We start from the raw sequence: 24047 nt of genomic DNA on the forward strand, positions 1-24047 counted from the left end.
GGCTGTGCAGTGTTACATGTCAGGCTGTAACCCCAGCCCTGTTTGTCTGTGTAATTATTTTTGTAAAACTTGTATTATCTGTGGTTGCCACCCCCTTGCCCTTGGCCTCGGGCCCAATCTGTCTTCCAGGCCTGCCTGCACCTCACTCAGCTGCTCTGGGGTCTCTGCACCGCCTCCCAGCACTGGCTGTAGGGCCAGCCAGCAGAGGCCCACGACCCAACAGCCTGCCCAAAGAACTCGTTTCTGGGGAAAGGGGTGGGGTGATGTTCAGCAGGAGGCTTGAGCCCAGAGCCCTGGAGAAGGGGACCCTACGTGACACCCCCTTGCCCTCCCTCTGCCAGGCTAAAGGCCCAGTCTTCCCAAAATGGGCTGCCCTTGTTCACGTGCCAAATGGCCCCAGCCGGCGTGCCCGACCCCCTCTCTGGAGCCAGAGCTCCTTCCCCCAAGCCCTGCAGTATCCGTTTGTCCGTCCTCTGTGCCCCTCTGTGCAGTGACAACCCCGGAAGAGCCGCCTCTAATCCTCTGTAGCAATAACGGTGCGCCGCCCACCCCTGCCCATCCGTGCACCACTAGGATTTTAAAGTCCATAGATTTTAATGAAATTTCTATTCCTGTCTCTGAGCCGCTGCTGTGCTTTGTCTGGGTCCCCCATGGGGACGAGAGTCAGGGCTGGGATGAGACCTCATCCTGCCAGGCCTTTGAGGGATGCCTGGGAAGAGAAAGGCCAGAGGCTGTGATGGTCAGGACCAGACACCAAGGACCAGGCGAGGGGGTAGGGTGAGGACCAGACAGACAGGCAGCCTTGGAACCCTGGTGAGGGCTCATCCAAGACTAGATCTAAAGTGGGCTGGGCCATGGCAGCTGAGAGGTGTCAGCAGCAGACAGGGCGAGTTCCAGCAGAAGTGGAAGTCTCCTTCCTGCCCAGCCCTTCAGGCTGGGGCCTGGGGCGCCACACTGGACATCGGAGTGGAAGCTGGCCTTTTTCTGGGGCTGCACTGAAGCTTCCGTCCCCAGCGGCAGGTGGCGGCCAGGCCTTGAGGTTTGGGGCAGCGCTCCAGAGGAGGAGAGGGCAGGTGGCACTGGAGAGGCCTGGCCCAAACTCCAGCAGCCCCACGGAAGCAAGGCAGTGGTCCGAGGCCCTGGCTGGAGGACTCCAAGGGCCGCAGCCTGAACAGGAGGGAGTAGCTGTGAGGGGGCCATGGCCTGACGCTTAGCCCACCCCGTCCAGCTGTCCACCTGCTCTGGTTTACCTGTGACCGGAGGAGACACAGGAAGGCCTCAGAGGTGCCCGCAGCTCCTGTTGCATGGCTGCCTTCTGTTCTTGTAGCTCTGGAGGAGAGGTCTAGCTGAGACACAGCACTCGGCAATCCCAGGGTGTGTGTACAAGAGCGGGACAGGGACAGGAGGCTGGTGCTCTGGGGCCTGCTCAGGGTCCTCACCTGCCAGGGTGGGCTCTAGGGTTGCCTCAGAGGGCCAAGGGGCCCCTGTATACTCCTCTTCCAGGCGGCGCTGCAGGGAGAGCTGGCTCAGTGCCCAGCCTTACAGGCAGGGGCGGGGTGGGGTGGGGCGGGGCAGGATGCAGAGGCCAAGATACCCATGGTGGGGCCCAGGAACCACCCCATGCAGCCTCCTCATCCCAGCCACCTGAGGACACTCCTGAGAGGAACACCAGCCTCCCTGAAAAGCTGAGCTTGGCAAGGTAGTGGCAGGCCCGAACCCAGACATGGGGAAGAGAAGGAGGCAAAAGACCAGGGGCAAATCCAGCAGGTTAATCTAAAAGTGCCGACCTTGGACTTAGGGACTCAACCAGAATCTGGATTCACACGTACGGGAAGTGTGCATACAGGAGAAATGGACAGAGGACTCACACAATCTTTGCACACACATACACACACACACATGCATGTGGATCTCACACACCAGGTGAGAGACGGGTGTGTCTAGGCTCAGCAGAAAGGCCCTGGGGGTGGGGAGGCCCAGGGCTGCCGCTCACCTGCAGGATGGCAATCTCCCTCTTCAACTTGCAACACTCCTCCTCCAGGAGGGCCCTGGGACATGGGGGAGTGCGGCACCGGCAGCAGTGCTGCAGGCCCGGGTCACAGCAGAGCCCGCCACACAGACCCAGCCTCCAGCCTTACCAGGAGTTCCCTCTAGGCCCTCCTTTCTCAGCCCACCTCTCCCTCTGCTGCCCAAGTGCAATCCCAGCACGGCCTTGCAGCCCCGCCGGCCTCTTCCTGGGCAGGACGTGTCCTCTCCTTGCCCGCCTCCCAGCGCCCACGCTGGGGGGCCCCATTCTCTCTTCTTCACGACAGTATTGGGCCTGCAAGTCCTCCTGCCTCCATTCTCCCCCAGATCACAGCCCTTCCCCTGTTTAAAAGACTCTTCTGTGGTCCATCTCTCTCCCACACCCCAGGATAAAAGTCCTCAGGCCAAGGCCCCTGCTGGCATCCCTACTTGGCTACTTCCTGGCAGCAACCTCACCAGCACCCTGCCCCTTCCACCTCTCAGCCCTACTCTCCTGGGTCTCCCCATCAGGTATGCTGCCTCCCTCCTCCTTCCTCATAGTCCCAGTACGTTAGGATCCATCCCCCGTCCCACCCTCCTTGTCTCGACCCCCACTGCACACACTCAGGGGCCTCACCGCAGGTATCCGGCAACCTGGTCAACGTGGGACACGTTCAGTTGGTCCTTGATGACGCTGAGGTCCCTGTGACAGCTGCTGGCAGATGAAGTCAACATCACTCTCCCAGGTTGCTTCACCCCAGGCCTTCAGGACACAAATGCCATTTCTCCTAGACAATTTTGTGTGTTTTCTCACAAAGGCAACATAAGATGGTACTAAGAGGAGGAGTTCTGGAGCCTGGGTTTGCAAATGGGCTCTGCCACCCTTCACTGTGTGTGAGCTTGGACAAATCAATCATTCGTTCTGAGCTTTAGTTTCCTCATCTGCAAAATGGGGACATCACCCACTTCCTAAGGATGTGTGACAAATAAGTTGCTGCCGTTCAGTGATGAACACGCTGCTGCTCATTTATCTCGTGCAGTCCCCAGCCCTCTCTAGCTCAGCCCTTGCAGCTGTTCTCCAGGCCGGAGGAACAACTGACCACTGGATGAAGCCTTTCCTTCCACCCATGTCTGCGTGTAGTGCTCCCTCTTCCTGCAAAGCTCTTCTCTTTTTATCTGTCTGGAAGTCTGTTCCTCATGCTCTAAGACCCAGATCAAACCAAGCTTCCAGGCTTGGTACATGTCTCCTGGGCCTGCAGCCCTCATGTGCTGATCCCTACAACAAGTGGCTGTAGAAGTACCCAGTCCCAGACCAGGAGCTCCTCCATGCCGGCAGGTGGGACCCGCCAGTTGGCTGGGGTCTCTGCCAAGCGGGAACACACCCCTCCTTTCCTACCACTATACCTGGGCTCACCAGCTCTCAGGCGGAATATCCCCTGCTCTGGCAAATCACGCCTGGGCTCCTCCAAGGCAAAGCGCAGGACCCCGGGGCTATACTGGACCCAAGCCTGGGTCTGGTCCCTGCAGAAGGTGCACACGGGGAACACTCAGGGGCTCCTTCCAGGGAACCACAGGAAAGGCGACCCTGGCCCCTTGTCAATTTCAGGGCTAGCCCATCTGAGTTCTGGAGACAGGGCCCAGCCCCAGGTCTGAGGCTCCAACCTGCCCTCACAGATGGCCTTCCCACGGAGACCTTGGAGCAGCTGCCGCAGTTCCTGGCGCACGAGGTCTCTTAGGAGGGGCGGTGGTGCCAGAAGGGAGGAGAGGTCAGAGGTGGGGCGCGAACCAGGGGCTTGGAAGGATCGAGCCTCTCGGAGCAGTGATCGTAGCACCACCACCTGCAAGGAGAGCTGGGACCCCTTGCGACTGCGGGGCAGAAGTAAGGGGAGGAAGGGGAGCTAGGGGAGTGAGGGTCAGTGCAGAGTTAAACTGGTAGCCAGAGGGCTGGGTGGACAGTGAGATCCGACAAGAGCTCGAAAGTTACCGGGCAGAGCCAGGGACCCGGAGGAGGTGAGGAAATCACCCAAGTCGTGGGACAGGCCTGGAGTGGAGCCCACATTCCCACGCCCCACCTCTGCCCGCAGCTCCAGGCTCAGGTCCACCGTCGTCTCCCCTAGAATCCTCTTCACTTCGGGCCGTTCCGGGAGCGGAACGTGCTCTTCCACTAGCTCCCACAGCGGCGGAGAGTCCCCAGGCATGGCCTGCCCGCACCGCCACCCCACAACGCGCGGACTGCCGGACAGCAGGTCGGAGAGCTGAGTTACTGGGAGACCGCGGGTCTCCCAGGGCCGGGCACGCCCACACACGCCCCACCCCTTCCTGGTCTCACATGCCACGCCCCCAGCCTGTCGCTCGGGCCATCCTCTCCCCAGCCCCACCCCGTTCTGCCGCCCCTCCCTACGACTAGAGTTGCCCGGTCCAGAGCCGCCGATCTCTGGCGCCGTCTCTTCTACTGGCCGACTCTCCGTGGCCGGGGACCCAGGAGCCAGGCCGCGGGACGGGGGCCCTAGCCCCGCCTCTTCCGCGCGACCGTCACCCAGGAAACGGGGCCCGCTACCCCAAGCCCCGCCCCCAGAAGACCCCGCCCCCGCCCATTCCAGGGCGGTGTCGGCTCGCGAAGCCCAACCCACAGCCGTGGTAGGTGGTTTTGGAGTGCGAACCATCCACCCCGCCCTGATTCCAAGCACCTTTCGGCTTCAGGGCAGGTGAAAGAACGGAGAAATCTGAGCCCAATGGGTTTATTACTTCTTTGTCTCTTCTGGCCGGGAGGCAGCGGCAGGGTAAACATTTCTCCTTCCAGCCGGCGGAAGTCTAGCGAACCACTGCGTTTCGAGGGGCGTGGGGAACCAGGACAGCCTGGGCCAGACCGATAGGCTGTCCTGGTTCCCCCTGGCCGTCCCATAACACACTCCGGGTCTGGGTTTAGGGATCCAGATCCCCATCCCCAAACAGACAAAGGGGCTCCTCCATTCACGTTTTTTACTAAAGCACCCACACAAGTTTCTGTGCAATGTACAAACACGAGCCGGCCCTGGGGCTACTGCCTTCTCTCTGAGGGGGGCGGGGCAGGAACCCAACTGATCCGAGCCCCAACCGCCCCCATGCAAAGCCCAACCCCAAGATCCCAGGCAGCGACACAGCACCCCCTCTGGTCCCCTCCTGGCGCTGCTCCTCAGCAGGGGGTGCACCGGAGTTTGCCCCCTACAATGTTGAGTGAAAAAGGTTTCCCCTCCCCTGGGAGCATGGGGGATCCCCAGGTCTGAGAATTCCCCCTGGAAGCGACATTGCCCCCTAGTCATACCTCCCACTCTTCCAGGCCCCAGGGGACTCAAGGGGGGGAAACTGAGGCACAGAGAGGTGGAGTGACCTGGCCCAGGCCACTCGGCGAGGCAGTGCAGGGGCTGGCCCAACCCTGACAGTGAGGAGGGCTGAACTGGGGAGGGAGGAGCAGGAAGAAGGGTTGACCCCAGAGAGGGCCACACTTGAGGGGCCTGCCCAGGACAGAAGCTCCCCGAAGTAGGTTCTGAAACTTCCAGGTGCAGCTGGGGGGCCTACTGAAGACCCTCAGAAAACAGAGCCCACAGTCTCTGTCCTGGGGGATCTGTCACAGAGCAGCCACCAGCCAGGCTGTAGGTCAGTCCTCTGGCAGGCATCCTTGGCACTGGTAGCCTTTGTCCATTGGTGTCAGCCCCGAGGGGGCCATGATGGGGGCCGCCCAATGTCCACTGTGATATTAGTGAAGAGCGGTTGCCGAGACACTTCCAAGACCTGGTACCGCACTGACCCGATGCCGTCCCGCTTCATGGTCAGCTTCGTGTTTTGAATCTTGGTAAACCTAGATAGGATGGAAGTGGGTCCAGATCAGGGCTCACCACCAAACCCAACAGAGATCACTGGGGCCAAGGGGCACGCCATCCTGGCTTCTTCCTGGGGTGACTCGGTTCTCTTCGTCGCCCCCTCCACCTGCCTGGAGCCCTTTGGCTCTTGCAACTACCCTCAAAATAGAGATCTCACCCCCTTGAGTCCAGAATCACAACACCCTCACAAATCTTTCTCTCATCTCAGACCTAGACACAGGGCACCCCACAGGTACCTCAAATGCAACGGGTCCTGTATTGTATGCACCATCTTTACTCCTCACACCCATCATCTCTGTGCCATCTTCTCTGTTCCTCATCCTTTAGTCACTCCTTCACCATCTATTTATTGAGCAGTCCCCGTGTGCTAGGCACGCTCTAAGCACCAGGGTCACAGCCATGAACAGGACAGCAAGGTCCTTCCTCTCGTGGCAAGTCTATTCCACTAAGGGAGACAAGTAACAGACAAGGAAGACATCAGCGCGCTAAGGGAGACAGGAGAGGGAGACCAGGATGACTGCCGTGGAAGGGGTGCGTGCGGGCCATCAAGCTGACAGCAGAGGAAGAGCATTCCAGGCAGAGGTAACAGCACGTGCTGACCCTACACTGGAAATGAGAATTTGCACAGCTGAGTGGCTCGAGCTTAATGGGCCAAGGGGAAAAACCAGAGTAAGATTAGCTGGGAGGTTAGAGCATGTACGGGCAAGCCTCTGTAAGTCAGAGGAAGCAGATTTTTATTCTGTGGGTGAGAAGACACTGAGGGATTTTTCGCCCAGTTTGGGGGAGGGAGGGCCAGGGAACATGAACTCTAGAAGAGGGAAGACAGAAAACCGGCCGGGCAAGAGGACGGAGGCCTCACTAGGGCAGAGGTAAAGGGAAAAGTGGACCAGCTCAGATATGTTTGGGGGGTTGCACTGATGTGACCGGCTGATGGTCCGGACATGTAGGGTGAGGGAAAGAAGAATCCAGAACTCCTAGATCTGAGGCAAAAGCAACTAGGTAGATGAAACCAGCATTCACAGAGTTCCTTAAGCCAGAAACATCTCGCTATCATGCCACTCCCCCCCCCCCCAAGGCAGACATCACAACTGAGGATGACACCTAGACACGCTATTCCTGAAACAGGACCATGGCCCCTGGCATGTGCTTCCAGAGCTCCTCCCACCCTCATCCCAACTGTTTTGATCCTCCCAGTCCTTCTGAGCTCAGTTCAGATCGCTCTCCAGAGCCATCCCAACACTGAGCGCTCTCTCTCAGATGCCCCGAAGCACCTCTTCTCCCAGCCTCTCGTCCTTTCCCTGCTCACCATGGTTTTTATCTGAACTGCTTTTTCATCAGCTCCCTGGACGCCTGGTGCGTCACGCTTCTGCCAAAGATCAACCCTCCATCAGTGCTGCCGCCTCCCTCCCCACTCTGACGCACTGGCTTCAGAGCAGAACATCCCTACTGGTCCCGTGTGGACACGGCAGTGTCACACCACATGCACCCGGGGCTCCGTCAACTCCTTTGGGCCTAGTCTGCTTCCTCCTGCCCCACCCGGCAGCTCTGCCAGCCCTTCACCTTCTTCAAACTCAAAGGGTGATCCTTCCAAACCCAAATCTGGTCCTGCCCCCTCCCCGCTGGAAACCCTTCCATGACTCGCCAGTGCCTCTGGGACAAAAGTGAAACTCCCAACCTGGGATCAGCAGAGACCTCCTCTCCTGTCACTCCCAGCCTTCAGACTGAAGAGTTTCAGACTCTCAGCGTATACAATGGACGTTCACATTCCAGACTCCTACACATATTATTCCTTTTATCCAGACTGGCCTCCTCCATCAGCCTGGTGAATATAGCACTGTGCCTAGGGTAGGTGTGTGACACATATTTGTAGAATGAATAACTCTTTTCAAACTCCAGTTTACCATCACCTCCTCCAGGAAGCCTCCCACCATCACTCCCTCTTCTGCCAGGACAGCACCTTGCCCTGATCACCCTGTGCTGCCTCTGCCGGCCTCCCTGCCTAGAATGAATTTCACACGGGCTATCCAGCCGGGACTGGGTCTGACTGCTCTGCACCCTCTCGCCCCCGGCCCCTACATTTCACATGCCCTCAGGCACTTCTCCCACCCAGCATCAGACACCAATGTTGCTTCCTCCTCAAAGACCAGCTGCCTACTCCAATCTCAGAGGGCTCAGCAATGATTTCCACTACCACCCCACATGGCTCGGGCCACCTCTGTTGGGTCCGCAGGCCCTGGAGCTGTACCCTGGGCCCGCTATCTCTCGTCCTATCTGTTCTGGCACAAGTGAGGTCTGCGAGGGCACCGAGAGGAATGCGAGCTACTCAGTGACGATCTGAGCCCTGCCTTTAAACTTCAGTCACTTCTAGGAATCAGGCCAGGGGCGAGAGCCAGATGGGGAGAGGCTGAGCTGGGCACTGGGGAACAGGGCTCGGGGTGGTGGCAGTCATCTCTAGAAGTCAAGGGTCGGGGACCTTGGGATCACCTCTGGGGATCAGTGGCACCGGGACATCACCTCTACAGAGGGAGGGGCCGGGGCGGTGGGGGTCGAGGGCGCTGGGGTCACCTTTGAGGGTTGGGCTCATTATGCTTGTCCCGGTCGTGCTTGATCATGCGGTAGCGGCCTATGCGGATGTCTGGGCGCGAGATCTTCATCCCAGCCAGGGAGATCCTGGGGACGGGGACAGCCGGGCTGGAGCAGGCGCCAGGAAGGGCGAAGAGCCCCGCCCGGTCTGCGCCCCACCCCCCACCTCAAGCACCCAGTCTACTCCCCACCCTGTCACCACTCACCGGTTGAAGATGTCGTCATCCTCACCACCCCAACCCCAGTACTCGTTGGGGAAGCCATTGATTCTCAGGAACTGGGATTTATTCAGGCCCGACACACCTCCAAAGTAGCCGGCATAGGGCAGCCTAGGGCACGGAAGGCAGGCATCAGTGAGGGGCCCCCGGGGATTCCAGACGGAGGCCCGGCAGCTAGGGGGCCACTGGGGCTGGGAGCGATGGCCTGGGTGGGGTGGGGAGGCCCGGGTCCACCTGAGAAGGGAGCCCTCACCGAAAGCCGAACTTGTCCATGGCAATGGCGAAGTGGCGAGGCTGGTCGCCACAGCGGTACAGGTTGCGGTCATCCATGGGCACCAGGTCCACGTCACTGAAGATGAAGCAGTTGTAGGTGGCGTCCTCCTTCAGCGCCTCTAGGAAACCCACATTGAGCAGCTTGGCCCGGTTGAAGGTGTCCTCACCATGCTGGGGTTGGCGGAGGGGACAGGTCAGCTCTGGGCCTGAGACTCAGAGACACCTGCCACTTTACCACCGTCCAGAGCGGTCCCTGTGGGCCTAGTACTACCCCACCTGCCCCCACTGGGGCCCCCAGACTGTAGGGATCAAGGCCAGCTCTTTACCCTGGACCTGGCCTTGCAAGGCCTTTCAGGAACTGACTCCACCTGCTCTCTGCCCTCAGATCAGCCTGGTGAATATAGCACTGCCCTCAGATGCCACTGCCCTCAGATGCTGAGGCCCAGCTGTACTACATTCCTCCACGACCCCAGAACATGCCAGACTCTTTCTTGCCTCCAGGCCTCGGTGTTAGCAGTTCCCTCTGCCTGGAATGCTCTCCTTCTCTGCTTATCAAACTCACGTCTGGAAAGGCCTCTGTCACCAAGCCTCCCCGCCCCAGTATAATTACTCATTTCTTCCTGTGCGCTTCACTTATGCCAGGGTCCATTCCAACTGTTACAATTTAGAGCTCTCCTTTCATTCATTCCTTCAAACATGCCACGTGGCCCTGTCCTTGGTGCCAGGCGTCTTCTCTCTGCTGGTGCAGATCCTAGAGATGACTGGCCCTGAACACAGTTTCCCTACGGAGCACGTCACAGAGTGAGATGAACAAAACATGCCCCCAAATGACCAGCATCTAAGATGCAGGGACCACGAGGACTGAGCCATGAGCCTCAGCCACCTGTCCCCTCTGGCTCACGTAGATCCTCATCCAACTCCCTGGGCAGCCTCTGGGACCAGGACGGGACCAGGCTCAACTCATTGTCTCCCCAACAAAATGATAAGCACAGTGAGCCTCGGATCCCCCGAGAAATGGGCTGCGGGACGAGGTCTCCTTGAGGCCAGCCTCCTGGCCATGTAGCCCCAAGTTCCAAATTCTGGCCAGAGCAAGGAGGGTTCCATGGAAGGAGCTGGCTGGCCCCTGAGCCCCCTGATCCAACCCATGATCTCCAGGCTGGAGCCAGAGAGGCTCCTGGTCTCCAAGTGGGACCTTCTGGAAGGAGAGGAGGAGTAGCCCCTCCTCTTCACCGGCCAGCCTGGGCCCGAGGGGGTGGGAGCTGCTCCCCTGGACCCTGAACGGCCCAGCCCCACCTGCTCTCTTTTCTCCTTGCCCTGAACCTTCCCACCAGCCCTTGGAGCAACTGTCCATTTTCTCCTGGCTCACTGGAACTCCTTTCTAACCTCACTCACCACCCCAGAGCCCTAGGTTTCTCCCACAGGGCTCATAAACATGCTCATTTCTCTCCCATCCGAAGAAAGCCCTCCCTCTAGCCACCACCCTACCTTTTGCCTTCCCTTCTCAGCAGAGGGGTTTTTTTTGATCGAGAGTTGTCTCCAATTGGCTACTTGCATTTTGTCAAATCTGATTCCTTCTGCAACCCACTGCAATCTGCTTCCGCCCCCACCAGGCCCCTGAAATGGCTCTCGCTGGGCCCACCTTGTTGCTAAATCCACTGGACGCTTCTTGGTCTACATCCTTCCTTACTCCCCCAGCAGCGCTCATGCAGCTGCCACGCTCCCTTCTTTTTTTTTTTTTTTGCGGTACGCGGGGCCTCTCACTGTTGCGGCCTCTCCCGTTGCGGAGCACAGGCTCCGGACGTGCAGGCTCAGCAGCCATGGCTCACGGGCCCAGCCGCTCCGCGGCATGTGGGATCTTCCCGGACCGGGGCACAAACCTGTGTCCCCTGCATCAGCAGGCGGACTCTCAACCACTGCGCCACCAGGAAGCCCCACGCTCCCTTCTTGGCGCTTATTCCTGGGCTCCTGGGACACCAAGCTCTCCTGGGTCTCCTCAAACCTTTCTGGCCAACCCGCGTGGCCTGTGTGTTCCCTCTTTCTCCACCCATTCCCTTATGTTCTGGCTTTCTCCTCTCAGCTCCCAAGCCCCCTGGGCAGGCTGACATTGCTGGTTTTAGGGACCATCATCTGTATACTGGTGGCTCACAGATCCCTCTCCACCTCAGACGTCACTCCTAGGTCGATTCATTTGTCCAACTGCCTGCTGAACATTCCTCTTATACTTCCCCCAGGCACTTAAATTCATCACATGCAAAAAAGAATTCAGAGTTGCACTCTCCCCCAGACCTGGCCTAGATCCTATGTTCCCATCTCATTCAGAGGCGCAGGCATCCACACTGCCAACAGTCAAGACAGAAACCCTCGAGATGTCCCGGCATCTCCCTTTCCTTACTCTCTGCCACTTGTGTCACATCTCTCCCCTCACCCGCACGACTCCTGCCCGACTCGTATGCACATTCACCACCTCCTTCCTGAAGCCTGCCTCCAGGCTCCCCTTCCAACCCACTGTCCACAAGCAATCAGAGCAATCTTTTTAATAAGCACACATACACATTACTCCCTCATTAAAACCTCACAATGGTGCCCCATCACTTTCAGGCCAGAATCCAACTGCTTAAGATGCCTCCTAAGACCCTTCTGGATTTGGCCTCCACTAGCTCTTCCAACCTCATCTCTGTTACCCACCCTACATGTTGGACCCCACCCCTCAGTGGACAGTTCCCGAACACATGAGACCAGTTCTCTCGTTGGGGCCTGGGGCCTCCAGGTCCCTCTACATAAAATGCTTGCCTCCTCCAGTCCCTCCGCCAGCTGATGCCTGATCATCCCTCAAGACTCATCTCAATCGTCGCTTTCCCACCCCAGGGCTGGACCAGGCCCTTTGGTGGTCCCACTGCCCCCTGTTCCAACTCCAGTCACACACCACTGTCCTGGAGTCTAAAGGGATCCAAGTTCAAGTCTGGGAGTTCTCTGTGGGGAGGAGGGCCTCTATCAGATCCTCTCCAGGTTCTGGAAGCCAGCCCCAGCCAGGCCCGTGGCAGGGCTCAGAGCCTGAGCTGAATTCCTGGATCTCAGCTGTGCTCAGCACTTGGCCCTAAGGCAGACTTGATCCCTCTTTCAGGTCTAACTCTCCCTCTGCTTGGGGCCCTCCATATCTCATAACCAGCACACCCTAAGCCGCCACCCCCATGGATGGGGCCTATCACGGGTAGACAATGGCGCTCACGCCCTATCGAGGCCACGCACACACCTGGCAGTGTGCACACCACCATTAACACATGTGCACTCCCCTGAACGCACATACAAACCTGCCTACACACGCAATGACATACACGTGCCCCCACATGTACGTACACATGTCCGCACCACCACTGGCAGACAAGCAGCCACGAATGCCCCCAACCCTGTGGCTCCACCAGCAGGCATGTGGGCCCTTCACCCACGGGTGCTCATAGGTTCCCTGGTGGCTGGTGGCCAGCCTGGGGGCCGCAGGCAACACACCTGGTTGATGACATAGATGCCATAGCGCAGCCGCTGTCGCCTGAGGATGGGGTGCAGATAGTGGAGCCAGTAGCGTAGGTGGTGCTCCCGGTGTCGGAAGGGGATGATGACCGCCACCGTCTGGGCTGGCGTGCAGTCGGGCGGTGTATAGCGGCCGCCCAGGAGCACGCCTGGGTTTTCCCTCTGCACCCGCTCCAGGGGCATGGGTGAGGTGAACTCAATCAGCAGTCGGCCCACTGCAGGCAGGACGGTGGCAGGAATCAGGCCTTCATCAGAACCCAGGAACACCAGCCCTCTCCCTCCGCCTGGGGTGGGCAAGGGAACCCCAGGAACAGCCCTCTGACAACACACCCAGACCCTTGGCACTCCCGTGGGTCAAGACTCCACTCCCCCAGTCCCCTGCCCACCCCTAGAGGCAAGCCCCACCCTGTAGGCTCACCAAGACCAGGCGGCGAGTCAGGACAGGGTGGCAGGACAGGAGCCGTGGGGCCTGGCCGGGCGCTGGGAGCCTCGGGGAGCCCGGAGCTGGGGGCAGTGGCGTTGGGCCGAGAGCAGTTGGTGCTGCTGCTGGCAGCTGGGTGGAGGGCACGGGCGGGGCCTCGTGCACTGAAGCGGCTGAAGAAGGCCAAGTGCTGGGCGTAGACGTCAAAGTAGAGGATGACGGCCACGAGAAAGTGTAGCAGGCAGAGTAAGAGCACGGCCTTGCAGACGCGCTCCAGCGTCCCCCCGAGCAGTCTGCTCATCCCGCAGGCGGCCACCGGCCCGCCCAATGGGCCCGGGCATCCGGCTGCTGGCCTGAGCAGGGGTAGGAGAGAAACAGACCCAGGAGGTCAGGGCCGGAGGGGCTAGGCCACCCACCCACCTCCTGCGCACCGCTCACATTCTTAGACCCGCATCCTCACGCTTACCTGCTCACACCCTTCGACTTACATTCTACCTGCAAATACACACAGTCCCGGGCAACTCACTACTCCCACATCTTCAAACAATGCCTTCCTTCCTCATCCTCATTGACACTCATAAGCACAGCCTCACCCACCCTCACACTCAGGTACGTGCCCTTATTGCCCGACTTCACACACACCCTATGGATTCCCAAGCACGTGGACATGTGACCTCTAGTTCACGCTGGCTCATACCTGAACAAGGAAACACGTTTATGTATAGACCCACATGTGTTCTCTGTGCCCCAGAGAACAAACGCCCCACAGGCCAGCATCCTCAACCCAGGACTCCTGGTCTGGGGGAGAGAGACCACTTACTGAGTACTTACCATGCAAGAGCACTTTGTACTCAAGACTTCATTTAGTCCTCTGGGGAACATGGGGGACAGTGGTTTGGTTGGACATGTTCCAGTGGCAAGCAAGCCAGGCCATCTGGGACCAGGCTGCGAAGTGGCCCTCAGCATCCAGGTGGCCCAAATCTGAACAAGATGTTTATGGGATCCCTTCCCTCTGGAGCAAGAGGTCAAAATACAGAGTGGGGCATCAGACACACCTCCCATAAGACCTCAAGGATTGCGATGAACTCTCTGGGGCCTGCCCAGCACTGCTGGTTCTGATGCCCAGAAAGGGGAACGCTTGGGCCCTGGAGACAGCATGTTAGGAGAGGGTCTTGCCTGGGCCATGGCTCTAACTGTGGGTCTGACACAGCAGCAACACTTCTGGGGGGCACTCCTGGCAGTGCTTTAGAGAGCAGGGTGAGTCTCACTCAGATACACAGCATCACACAACCACACAGACACCCGCAGTCCCAGCTACAGTCACCTGCACTCAGAGACACACAGAACTACATATAGAGTCACAGACACGCCTGGGTGACAGTAACAGCAACACAACGAGTCACGCACTCACAAACAAAGCCGCTGCTCCTGGACTTACAGAGTCACACAGACGGGCTCCCGGGCAGTTCACAACACCCGGACCCACGTGCAAATACTCCCACCCCTCCCTCCGGAGCAGGGGTTCTGGGTCAGGCTGCCAGGCTGCGAGGTGCGTTTGGGCGGGGCTGTAAGGCTCAGTGGCCTGAACACGTGGCACCCCGAGACCCGGAGGCAGCGAAGAGAGGGTGGGTGTGGAGCCTGGCGGGGAGGGGGCTTGGAGAAGAGGATGTGGGGTAAGGGCCGAGGAAAGGGGAGCGAGGAGCGCCTCCCCACGCCACGAGGCCAGGGTGAGCGAGGACAATAAGGGAGGCTGGCTGGGAGCGGGCAGAGGAGCCCGAGGGGGGCGAGGAGACTCGAGGGATGGGGGTAGGGTGGGGTGACGCCAGGCCGGGGTCCGGCCGCTAGCGACTCTCACCGGGTCCTGGGCGGGGATCTCGGGGCCGCGCTCGGGGCACCCCTCGCGGGGCCGGGTCTAGAATCTCGGGGCCCCGGACTGGGGGCCGCGCGCGACCCCCTCTCACCCGGCTCTCGGGGCTCAGCAGGGGGCGCCGCTCCGGCTCCGGCTGGATTCCGGGCTCCGGCGGCTGCGAACGGCTCCGTCCCCCATGGCCCGGCCCCGCCGCCTTCCGCCTCCCCGGTCAGCGGCCCCAGCGGCCCCCGGACCGCCTCCCGCCGCCGCCGCGGGCCATGGAGCCGAGCCGCCCCGGGGGGCAGGGCGGGGCCGGGCGGCCGGGCAGACCCACGGACCCGCCGACCGAGAGACCACAGCGCCGCCACCTCCCTCCCGCGCTACGGCGCCTCGGAGGGGCAGGCCCGGCCCGCGCGCCCGCGCGCGCGCCCCCGCAGCCCCCCGCCTCCAGCGCGCCCGTACCCGCCGCGCGCCTCCGACGCCCGCCCCTGCCGGCGGCTAAGCGCGACGGAGCGAGGGGACGGAGGACCAGGGAGGGGCGGGAGAAATTAATCAGACTCATCCAACGGGATGGATTCGAGGTCCGAACCGGAGAGGGTGTGGATGGGTAAAACCCATTACGGAGGAATGGGGTCTGGTCTGGGTTGGAGCGCAAACTCAGCCAAAGAAGGGCACCTGGAAGTTAGGCCAACTCGTGCAGGGAGATCAGGGATTTGTCAGCTCATCGATGGGAGCATGACTAAGGGTCCGCCAAAGGAGGGGCCTGTTAGTTAAAACTGGGCAGGACACTGAAAGGCGTAGACAGAAGTGTGTGGCAGGGGCTTCTAGGGAACAGGAGGTTGGACAGGAGTGGGAGGAGCTGGACATGGCCCCAAGGGATCAAAGTAGTTACTGGCCGGGTACGGTGCTGGGACGGGCAGAGGCAAATGAATGCGTTCCAAGGCCCCAGGGGTAGAGATGATGGATGCCTGAGGGTAGAGCCAGGTAAGCATGTGGCTAACTGAGGCTGGGCTGACCAGAGCCCTGAAGGCATGGAACTAGGACACCTCCCTTCCCCACACAAACACATGGGCCCATATACCTAGACCCCCCCCTTCCCTTCAATAAAGATGTTCAGAGCTACAGAGTCCTCAGCCCAGCACACTTTCCTTCCAACCCAGGAGCCATCGTTGTCCACAGCAGAGACAGTGTATATGAGTCGGAAAGTTGGCAAGAAGCTGGCATGAAGTTGAGAACTACAGGCCTGTTTACCCTTCCTCTGTGAAAGGAGGTGGCGAAGAAAGGCAAGAGAAGCAGCACTGACCCAGACAAATACCATGTTTATTTCACAAACACTGGGAAGATGGGTTGCAGGTGGAGGTGGGACACGGGTGCCAAGCTGCACACAGTCAACAGCAGCCCACTCCCCACACTGCGGATCCAGCCAGGCAGTGCCTCAGAAGTGAGTGCAGGGAGGGCCCTGAACACCAAGCCCCCTGAAAGCTTAAGGGGCACAGCTCCAGCTGTCCCGGGAAAACCACAAATAAATAAGAGTGGGGCACGGCCCCGCCCACGCAGATCATCTAATCACCCATCTTCACTCTGGAGGTCTGCAAAAGAAGTACAGGAGAAATCAGTCAGGGACAGAGAAACAGATTAGACAATGACAAATGACAGATGCTCAGACCCATGGCAGGATGGACAGACCACAACAGATGGATGATTAGACCAGGATGGACATGTTGTGACAAACACAGTGAACAGGGACACAGAGACAACTACAGAGTTCAACTGTGGGACAGACAAGACAGAGAGAAGTGGCATATGGACAGTGCCAGTCACCAAGTCAACCCAGTCAGGCACCCACAGTCACACTCAGACACTCAGGCTGATCCTTAATCACACCCCCCCCCCACGTGCTGTCCTACTGACATCACAGTCAAACACACCAAGACGGACTGAGACAGACGCATCCCAACCTGGTCTAGACTATAAAGACAGCGAGGAAGAGACAAAATAACAGAACAGGAAAGAGAAGCTAAATCTTTTGTATATAGACACAACAGACAAAAAAAGACAGTTGTCAGTGATACCACACTGAAGACAAAAATAAATGGAGAACTTCAAAAGGGGAAAACCAAAAGATGGGAACTAGGTGGTGGAAACTATTTAAGAGGTTCTTATGGTTACAGGTGTAGACGGAAGCACTGTGGCTCCAGAAGAAGGGTGAGGCTGGGTTGGGGACAAGAATAGAGGCTTCCCGGGGGGATTCAGCACCTGAAGGATCGCAACGATGACCCCAAAGAGGCCGATGGCACTGCCAAAGATCTCCACGATGAGAATCTTCACAAAGAGGCTGGGGTTCTGTGCATCAGCCAAGGCGGCACCACTGCCCACGATGCCCACGCACACTCCACAGAAGAGGTTAGACAGGCCCACCGTGAGGCCAGCCCCAAACATGGAGTAACCTGGAGGGACGGAAGGGGAACACTGAGGCCAAGCCAGACACAAGGAGACATGAGGGCAAGGGATTCAACATGGAATAATGGGGCCAGCCACCACCCCAACTCTACAAAGCAGCCCAACGTAGGTGAGAGAATATCAAAATGAAGAATCTAAGCTGGGGTGCACACTGCAGGGGGAAGCAGCTGTGAAGCCCCAACTTTTTGCCTTCACATACCCACCTACCTGCATGGTAGTTTCGATGGCCAATGGCCTTGGGGTCAGTAGCACTGAAAGGCTGAGGGAAGCAGAGAAATAATCAGAAATCACCCCCACTCCACTCCCCCTCCTCCACCATCACTAAGCAATATATAAACACACTGGAATAGATGCCCACCCCACCTAGTCCTCCATACCTCAGCCATGTTGCTAATGACAATCGCCATGATGATGCCATAGATGGCCACAGCCTCACAGAAGATGATGCTGGTAGTGGTAGCAGGGGATTAGGGGGTGGAGAGGAGAAAGAGTTGAGAAAGGAACCAACCTTCCTCCCTGAAGAGTCTCCAGCCACCTCTCCCCCACTGACATCCGACCCCAGCAGGAGGCTTGTCAGGAGCAGCACGTCAGGCAGGTCAAACGCACAGGCAGCTACCAATGCAGCTGGCTCTGACAACCTTACAAGGGTCCTACACTTACCTGACCAGGTTCTTGGTCTTAATCCTGGGGGCCTTCACCCCTCCCCCAATGATGGAAGAGCCAGTGATATAGATGCCCCTGGTGGACGGATAAGAAACCAATGAGCAGAGCCCAATCCTGTCATTGCCCCCAAGATGACTAAGAACCCAGTGACACCACTTGCTATGATTCAGCCCCTCCCCTGACCCATGACCCCAACACTTACCATGCTGCCCCAACCACAGACAGAGAGATAGCTAGGCCAATTCCCAGGTTTGACCACATGAAGGGGGAAGTCTCCGTCAGGAACCTGGTGTGTAGACGGCGGAAGACAATTCAGCCGTGGTGGAGAAGTGGGCACAAAATCCAGCCCCTCCCCAACACCCCCAGTCCTCGATGCTGAGACAAAATACTTCATGTTTCCCAAAGGTCCCCATCCCAGACAGCTGGGGGGGTGGCGTGGGGTGCGGTAGGGATCGGATCAGAGAGGGCAGGCTGCAAAGAAGCTCCTAGGGGAAACCTCTCCCTTACCATGCCACATCAAAGCGGAAGCCCAAGTCAAAAATGGTGTAGCAGATTCCTGCAGCAGTGAGAAAAACGAGGGTTAGGGACTGCTCTCTAGAGAGAAGCGCCACAACTTAGGCAAGAAGTTACTGCCCAGCTGATGGGCCACCTTCCCAAAAGGTCTGCCTACACCTAAGTCAAGGGAGAGTCCTCTGGCTGGCCCCACGCAAAAGCACAGCTGCCTATACAAATGCCTCTACTCAGATCTCCATTTTCTGCCACTCCTTCAGGAACATATCCCCTCTGTGACACCACCTCCCTGACCCAGACCCGTCAAGAGGAGCCACCGGCAGGCCTGAATACCCTGGAGGAGGGGAGGGAGCAAGAGCTCTGGCCAGGCCCCACCAGATGCAGCCAGCCCAATCCGAGCCGCTGTTTACCCAACACGCTGTGCGTGTGGGGGGAGAGCAAGACTACCGGGAAAAGAGGAACTGGAGCAGCCGGCTCGTGACCCAAGCAGGCCGGTCAAGAGCAAGAGAGGGACGACAGCAGGGAGCGAGGGAAGGGGGCGGCAGTGACAGAAACGGACAAGGGCTGAGCTCGCGGTCCCCAGCGAGCCCCGCCCGCGCCCCTCCCCAAGCAGCTGGAGATACGGGTCTCCTCCCCGCGCCGGGGCCCAGTATTCCCAAGCCTCCGCTTCCCCGCTGGGCTCCAGCCGGGCTAGCTCGGCCCGATGCCGGCCCCGCCCGCCAGGGCCCGGCCTCACCCACGACGAGCAGGCAGGCCCAGAAGGCCACGAAGACCCCGGAGTAGAGCAGCACTAGCCCAGTCATGGCGGCAACGACGGCTGGTCTCGGGTCGGGGGCGGGGTGGGGGGCCGGAGCTCAAACCTCGTCCCGGCGTCCGCCGTCCGCCCCGCAGTGTCACCTGACTCACCCACGTGACGCGCCGGCGCCACGTGACCACACGCCAGGCCTGGCGCCCCGGCGCCGCCGGTCTAGAACTTGGTGATGCCGGAAGTGCGACGCAGAGGATTGTGGTGGTTGTAGTCTCGCACGCCTGAGGGCCTCGGATGCCCTTCTTACTCAGTACCTCGACTCCTTGCCTGGCCGGTCAGTCTCGCGTCCGACCAAGCTCGCTCCTTCTGCGCCCCGACACTCCGTCCTGCTCCGGCCACCAGCCCTGCTTTCCTGCTCGCCGCCGCCCTAGCTTAGTCTCCAAGCCAGTGCTGATCTCGCAGGCCTCCCCACGACCGTCCCACCCAGTTCCGCGAGGGTGTCCGCTCCGTCCCTTACTGAGCTCATGCTGTTTCCTTTGCCTGAAGCACGCTTCTTCGTGCTCACCCCATGGCCCAGCCAACACTTACTGGTCTTGGGATACCATTCCCCCAGGAAGGGTTCCCTAACCAGAGGCAGGGGAGTGCGCCCGCTCTGGGCTCCCCCGCCGCCCTGGCGATCATTATGAAAGCAAGATCATGTCACTCTCCTTGAAATACCTCGGAGGCCCCCATTTCCCTCGGAATAAAAGCCATAGTCCTTAAAATGGCCTACTAGGCCTCTACTGTTGCGCCTCCCCATGCCTCTTACCCGACTTCATCTCGTAATACTTCCCCACTAACTCCCTCCTCTGACTGCACTGGCCTCCTGGCTGTTCCTTGAACACACCGGTCACACCCTCAACGCGTTGCACTTGCACTTGCACTTGTTCGCTCTGCTTCTCCAAATTATCCGCGTGGTTCATTCTTAACTTCTTTCAGCCTTTGCTCACCCTCAAAAGGCCTTCTCTGACCATCCTGTTTACTACTGCAGCCCCTTCTCTTGCACTCCTTCCCAGCTTTACCATAGCCCTTATCACCATTCTGCATACTAAGTGTTCTGTGTCTATCGCCCCCACCACGAGAATGTAAGCACCATGAAAGGATTCCTGAGCTCACTGCTGGATCTCCAGTGCCTGGCACACAGTGGGTGCTCAATACATATCTGTAGAATACATGATTGGTGCCCACCTTGTCCCAGTTACCATGGTCGGTTTACAGAACTGCCTGTACTAGCAGACTGGGCAATCCCTGAGGGCAGAAATCACATCTCCCTGTTCACCTGCTTCTTCAACACGCTGGACAACGCCAATATGCCGAGATTCTCGGCAAATGTGGGGAATTAAGAGGTGAGTCATTTCATTTCACCCCTCTGAACCTTTACGGTCCAGCAACTCCACTTTGCTTGAAGCACCCACAATGCTGGTTTACGCCTGTTTTAGCATGGTGTACCCTTTGCCCAAATGTCTTTTTCACCTCACTTCTGATTTTTTTTTTCCCCCTCCAAGCGATCCAGCTTAGGTAACACTCCCTCTGAGAAGCCTCTTCTGGGCTCCAGCTGCCCCTGGGGGCTTCCCTACTCATAAAGAATATTGCTTCACCATGTGGCAATTGCCTGTTTAACTGCCTCTCTTCCCAGACACACTGTGAGGACAGGAATTTAGTCAAATACAATTCAGATCTCAACCCACAGGACCTGTGCAGGACCTGCGGTATTTGATGAATAAAAAGAAACAAGGAGAAAAATTATCTGGTTTATTCAAATTTCTGTGATCTCCCTGAGAAACTAATTGGAGTCAGTGTAGACCAGCACTGCCCGACAGAACTTTTTGCAGTGATGGAAATGTCTTACAGCTGCACTGTCCTCTCATGTGGCTATCTGAGCACTGAAATGTGATTAGTGTGATTGAGAAACTCAATTTTTAATCTTACTTAATTCAAATTTATGTTTGAACAGCCACATGTGGCCACTGTATTGGACAGCATAGGTGCAGACCAGTGGTTCTCAACTGGGGACGCTTTTGCCCCCATAGGGGACATTTGCCAACATCTGGAGACATTTCTGGTCATCACAACTGGGGAGGGGCGTACTACCGGAACCTCCTGGGCAGAAACCAGAGATGATGCTAAATATCCTACAATGCCCAGGACAGCCCCTCACAACAAATAATTATCTGGCCCAAAGTGTCAATAGTGCCAAGATTGAGAAACCATGGTCTAAACCATTTAGCACCTGCCTTTAACAAAGGCAGACCCTCAACTGTCTTGTGCTGTTGTTCCCAGGAGAACAGATGGCCCAGAAGGCTTCAGGGAAGACCCAAAGCTGTTTCTGCATCAGTCAAACAACAGATATTTACCAAGCCAATATGTGCTAAGCCTTGTGCCAGCGCCAGGACAGGACAGGAAGAGCTGAATCCTATCCCCAGTGAGGGGCTGCCTCAGTGACAGGCTCCTTCAAGGATCCTGGCAGAAGAGTGGGGTTGGTGCAGGGAGCACTAAAGGTCTTCAAGTCCACCTGTGGCTCTGGCCCCACATGGTATCAGCTGCTTCCCTCATCCTCGTAGGCGATGGCAATCCCTCGTCTTCCGGTCACAGCTGCCGTCACCGGCGTCTGACCCAGGCAGGGTTGCAGTCCCTGCCAGCTCCGGGAACTAAGGAATGAGGCTGCAGAGGGAGGGGATTGAGGCTGAGTGGCCTGAACATAGGGGAAGAATTCAGATGGGAGTGGAGATTTGCCACACTCACCTGCAGGGCTGCTCTCAGCCAGCTCCAGCTGGGGCCTCGGGGTTAGGGCTGAGCATCCAGGATCAGTTGATGGCTTCCAGGCAGGTGGGGGTCGGAGGTCCCCAGTAATGAGTGACACATCTGGGGTGTCCCACAGCTCCGAGTCAGGTGGAGGGAGGGGCACGTGGAAGGGAGAGCCTGGAAGGGAGGGAGGGAGAAAGCGGATCCATCCTGGCCCCCCAACTCCATGCCCCAAGCATTTTTAGCCTAGGTAGTGCCCCCACCACTCACCAGGCAGTAAGTCCGCGTAATGTGTGAGGTGGGGAGCCAGGCCTGGAGGTGGCCATGCAGGGTTGCAGGCAGCCTCCAGCTCACACGGTGCCAATACAGGCCGGAAGAAGCTTCCAGAAGGCTGGGTGGCTAGGGCACCCAGAGGACAGGCCAACAGCACAAAGACATCCACCTCAGGGAAGTTGGCAAGCTTGGCAGGCGTGGGTCGCCCCAGGGCCAACACGTAGCTACGCTTGCCAGCAGCCTGTGTCAGGTTCCGCAAGTGTGCCAGTGCCTCACGGTGTCGGGCCACACCCAACGTGCCCGCCAGCAGCCCCACCACACGGGCATCTCTGGCCCTCTCTACCAGATAGTGTCTACGTGCTCTTAGCCGCCAAGCCCGAGCACCTTCATCCTGAGTCCGCCCTGTGTCTGGGCAGCAGGAGGAGAAGGGCCGCCCTGGTGCCCAGCCCAAGAGCAGTCGGCTCAGGTCTGGGTCAAGGTCAGGGTCAGAGATGGCCTCAGAGCCCCCCACATAGAAGGCACCATACTCTTCCAAACACCTCCCTGGAGCCAGGGGGAAGCGGCGCCCAAAACGCTCCAGGGGCTCAGGATCTGGATTGAGGGAGCCCACTGGCAGGGGAAGAGCTGGGCTGGAGACAAGCAGGTCCAGGTACCGTGGGCGCAGAAGGGTGGCCAAGGCCTCTGGAAGAAGGAGGTGGTGTCAGGGTTGGGGTCTGGTAAAGCAGGATCCCCCTCATCCCCAGGAGACTGAATGGGAACCAAAAGCAGAGGCTGGGGTCAAACCCATATTAAGAACTCCATGGGAGTGTACTGACATGGAGAAATTAAGGCACAAACTGGTCAGCCCACCCTTCCTGCATGCAAAGGCAAAACCCTCACCCAGGGCGTGGGCACAGGCCGGCTCACTCAGCAGCACCACAGGCGCTGTGGGGTCTGGGTTCTGGGCCTCGAAGGCCTTAGCGCAGAGCTCCAAGGCCACAGATCGCTGACCAAGGACGAAGGCAATGGGCAGTGGGCGGGCAGGAGGGCTTAAGCAGGCAGGGCCAAAATGTACAAGGGCCTGAGCTCCAGCTTGCTCAGCACCCAGTACATCCACACAGCAGCTGCAGAGGAGACACCATTAGTGAGAGGGGTTCTCATCGAGAAAAGCGTTGCCGTCATCAATGGAAAATGTGGTCAATGAAGAATATGACGTTATGAAAAGAAGACACCGTCACTGAGAAGAGCTAGTATCAGGAGAGGAAACATCACCATCAGGGAGAAACGCAACCATCGGGGTCAGACACTGTCATAGAGGGGAAATGCCATGAGCCCTGGATCCCTAGACCTACCCCACCCTCTATCGGCAAGCTCCAAGTTCACACCTGCCATAGGCTGTGTCTCCCAGAATGAACACCTTCGACCCTGTGGCCTCCTCCAGTCGTGCAGCCACGGCCCCAGCATCTCCCAATAGCTGATCAGGGAACTGCAAGGCCACCTGTAAGCATAAACCATGGAGTCAGGAACAGCCTCTCCTCTTCAAGGGAAACCTTCCGGGAGTCCCTACCTAACCTTCAAAGTCCCTCCTCCCAGAGAAGCATCTTCCCTCATTCCCATCCTCACAAAATCACCCAAGATCCCGATCCTCTGGGCGACCCATCCGCTCCTCACCCGTTGACACCCCAGGTCACGGACAAATCCAACGACTCGCTCCAGCTCATACACTCGGTCCAGGTCCCCAAAAGGAGTGCGCAGCCCGGCAGCGCCCGCCTCTAGCTGCAGCGCCGCCTCCGCGGGGCTGCTGAATGTAGACTCCATAGCGGGAGGCAGCGGGGACCTCCCTCAATTAGCTTCAGGCCCCGCCTTCTCAAAAACGGCCCTCATAGTGTCGCTTGGTGGGCGGGCG

At 58.6% G+C, this 24047-nt stretch overlaps 4 protein-coding genes across 6 annotated transcripts; all 4 read right to left on the reverse strand.

Annotated features, from left to right (window-relative positions):
* Window positions 1-840: 840 nt before the first annotated feature.
* CCDC24 (coiled-coil domain containing 24) lies at window positions 841-4229 on the reverse strand. The gene is made up of 8 exons (XM_082647830.1): window positions 4077-4229; window positions 3667-3842; window positions 3409-3525; window positions 2642-2719; window positions 1994-2048; window positions 1440-1509; window positions 1251-1329; window positions 841-1167 (listed from the first exon to the last, which is right to left on the reverse strand). The coding sequence occupies exons 1-8, from the start codon at window positions 4200-4202 to the stop codon at window positions 930-932; spliced, it is 939 nt and encodes a 312-aa protein (XP_082503956.1). The 5' UTR covers window positions 4203-4229; the 3' UTR covers window positions 841-929.
* Window positions 4230-4905: 676 nt separating this feature from the next.
* B4GALT2 (beta-1,4-galactosyltransferase 2) lies at window positions 4906-14891 on the reverse strand. 2 transcript variants are annotated; one of them, XM_082653046.1, is made up of 7 exons: window positions 14840-14891; window positions 12876-13231; window positions 12437-12672; window positions 8916-9106; window positions 8651-8773; window positions 8427-8531; window positions 4906-5839 (listed from the first exon to the last, which is right to left on the reverse strand). In XM_082653046.1, the coding sequence occupies exons 2-7, from the start codon at window positions 13177-13179 to the stop codon at window positions 5689-5691; spliced, it is 1110 nt and encodes a 369-aa protein (XP_082509172.1). In that variant the 5' UTR covers window positions 13180-13231; window positions 14840-14891; the 3' UTR covers window positions 4906-5688. The 2 variants fall into 2 exon arrangements, with proteins under 2 accessions (XP_082509172.1, XP_082509173.1); XM_082653047.1 differs by lacking the exon at window positions 14840-14891 and adding an exon at window positions 14734-14774.
* A 1139-nt stretch (window positions 14892-16030) lies between these two features.
* ATP6V0B (ATPase H+ transporting V0 subunit b) lies at window positions 16031-19253 on the reverse strand. The gene is made up of 8 exons (XM_082662386.1): window positions 19097-19253; window positions 18358-18406; window positions 18053-18136; window positions 17848-17925; window positions 17565-17634; window positions 17395-17446; window positions 16984-17174; window positions 16031-16316 (listed from the first exon to the last, which is right to left on the reverse strand). The coding sequence occupies exons 1-8, from the start codon at window positions 19161-19163 to the stop codon at window positions 16290-16292; spliced, it is 618 nt and encodes a 205-aa protein (XP_082518512.1). The 5' UTR covers window positions 19164-19253; the 3' UTR covers window positions 16031-16289.
* A 1650-nt stretch (window positions 19254-20903) lies between these two features.
* Window positions 20904-23959, reverse strand: DPH2 (diphthamide biosynthesis 2; the record flags this gene model as incomplete). Of its 2 annotated transcripts, XM_082669880.1 has the most annotated exons (6): window positions 20904-21808; window positions 21890-22066; window positions 22160-22843; window positions 23042-23265; window positions 23527-23639; window positions 23813-23959. In XM_082669880.1, the coding sequence occupies 6 exons, from the start codon at window positions 23957-23959 to the stop codon at window positions 21684-21686; spliced, it is 1470 nt and encodes a 489-aa protein (XP_082526006.1). In that variant the 3' UTR covers window positions 20904-21683. The 2 variants fall into 2 exon arrangements, with proteins under 2 accessions (XP_082526006.1, XP_082526007.1); XM_082669881.1 differs by lacking the exon at window positions 22160-22843.
* Between the last annotated feature and the right edge of the window lie 88 nt (window positions 23960-24047).

Source organism: Grampus griseus (assembly GCF_964374135.1).
Source record: "Grampus griseus genome assembly, chromosome: 1".
In the NCBI taxonomy this organism is placed as follows: domain Eukaryota; kingdom Metazoa; phylum Chordata; class Mammalia; order Artiodactyla; family Delphinidae; genus Grampus; species Grampus griseus.

Bases quoted from the DNA above. Each gene is read 5' to 3' on its own strand.
- CCDC24 (XM_082647830.1), bottom strand. From the start codon at position 4,202: ATGCCTGGGGACTCTCCGCCGCTGTGGGAGCTAGTGGAAGAGCACGTT. The intron at 1,510-1,993 runs GTGAGCGGCAGC...CTCTCCCTGCAG, and splicing joins GGGAGATTGCCATCCTGCAG to CGCCGCCTGGAAGAGGAGTA. The intron at 1,330-1,439 runs GTGAGGACCCTG...CCTCTCCTCCAG, and splicing joins CCTAGAGCCCACCCTGGCAG to AGCTACAAGAACAGAAGGCA.
- ATP6V0B (XM_082662386.1), bottom strand. From the start codon at position 19,163: ATGACTGGGCTAGTGCTGCTCTACTCCGGGGTCTTCGTGGCCTTCTGG. The intron at 18,407-19,096 runs GTGAGGCCGGGC...TCACTGCTGCAG, and splicing joins GGCCTGCCTGCTCGTCGTGG to GAATCTGCTACACCATTTTT. The intron at 18,137-18,357 runs GTAAGGGAGAGG...TCTACACACCAG, and splicing joins TTCCGCTTTGATGTGGCATG to GTTCCTGACGGAGACTTCCC.
- B4GALT2 (XM_082653046.1), bottom strand. From the start codon at position 13,179: ATGAGCAGACTGCTCGGGGGGACGCTGGAGCGCGTCTGCAAGGCCGTG. The intron at 12,673-12,875 runs GTGAGCCTACAG...TCCTGCCTGCAG, and splicing joins TGACTCGCCGCCTGGTCTTG to TGGGCCGACTGCTGATTGAG. The intron at 5,840-8,426 runs GTGACCCCAGCG...CATCCTATCTAG, and splicing joins AATGAGCCCAACCCTCAAAG to GTTTACCAAGATTCAAAACA.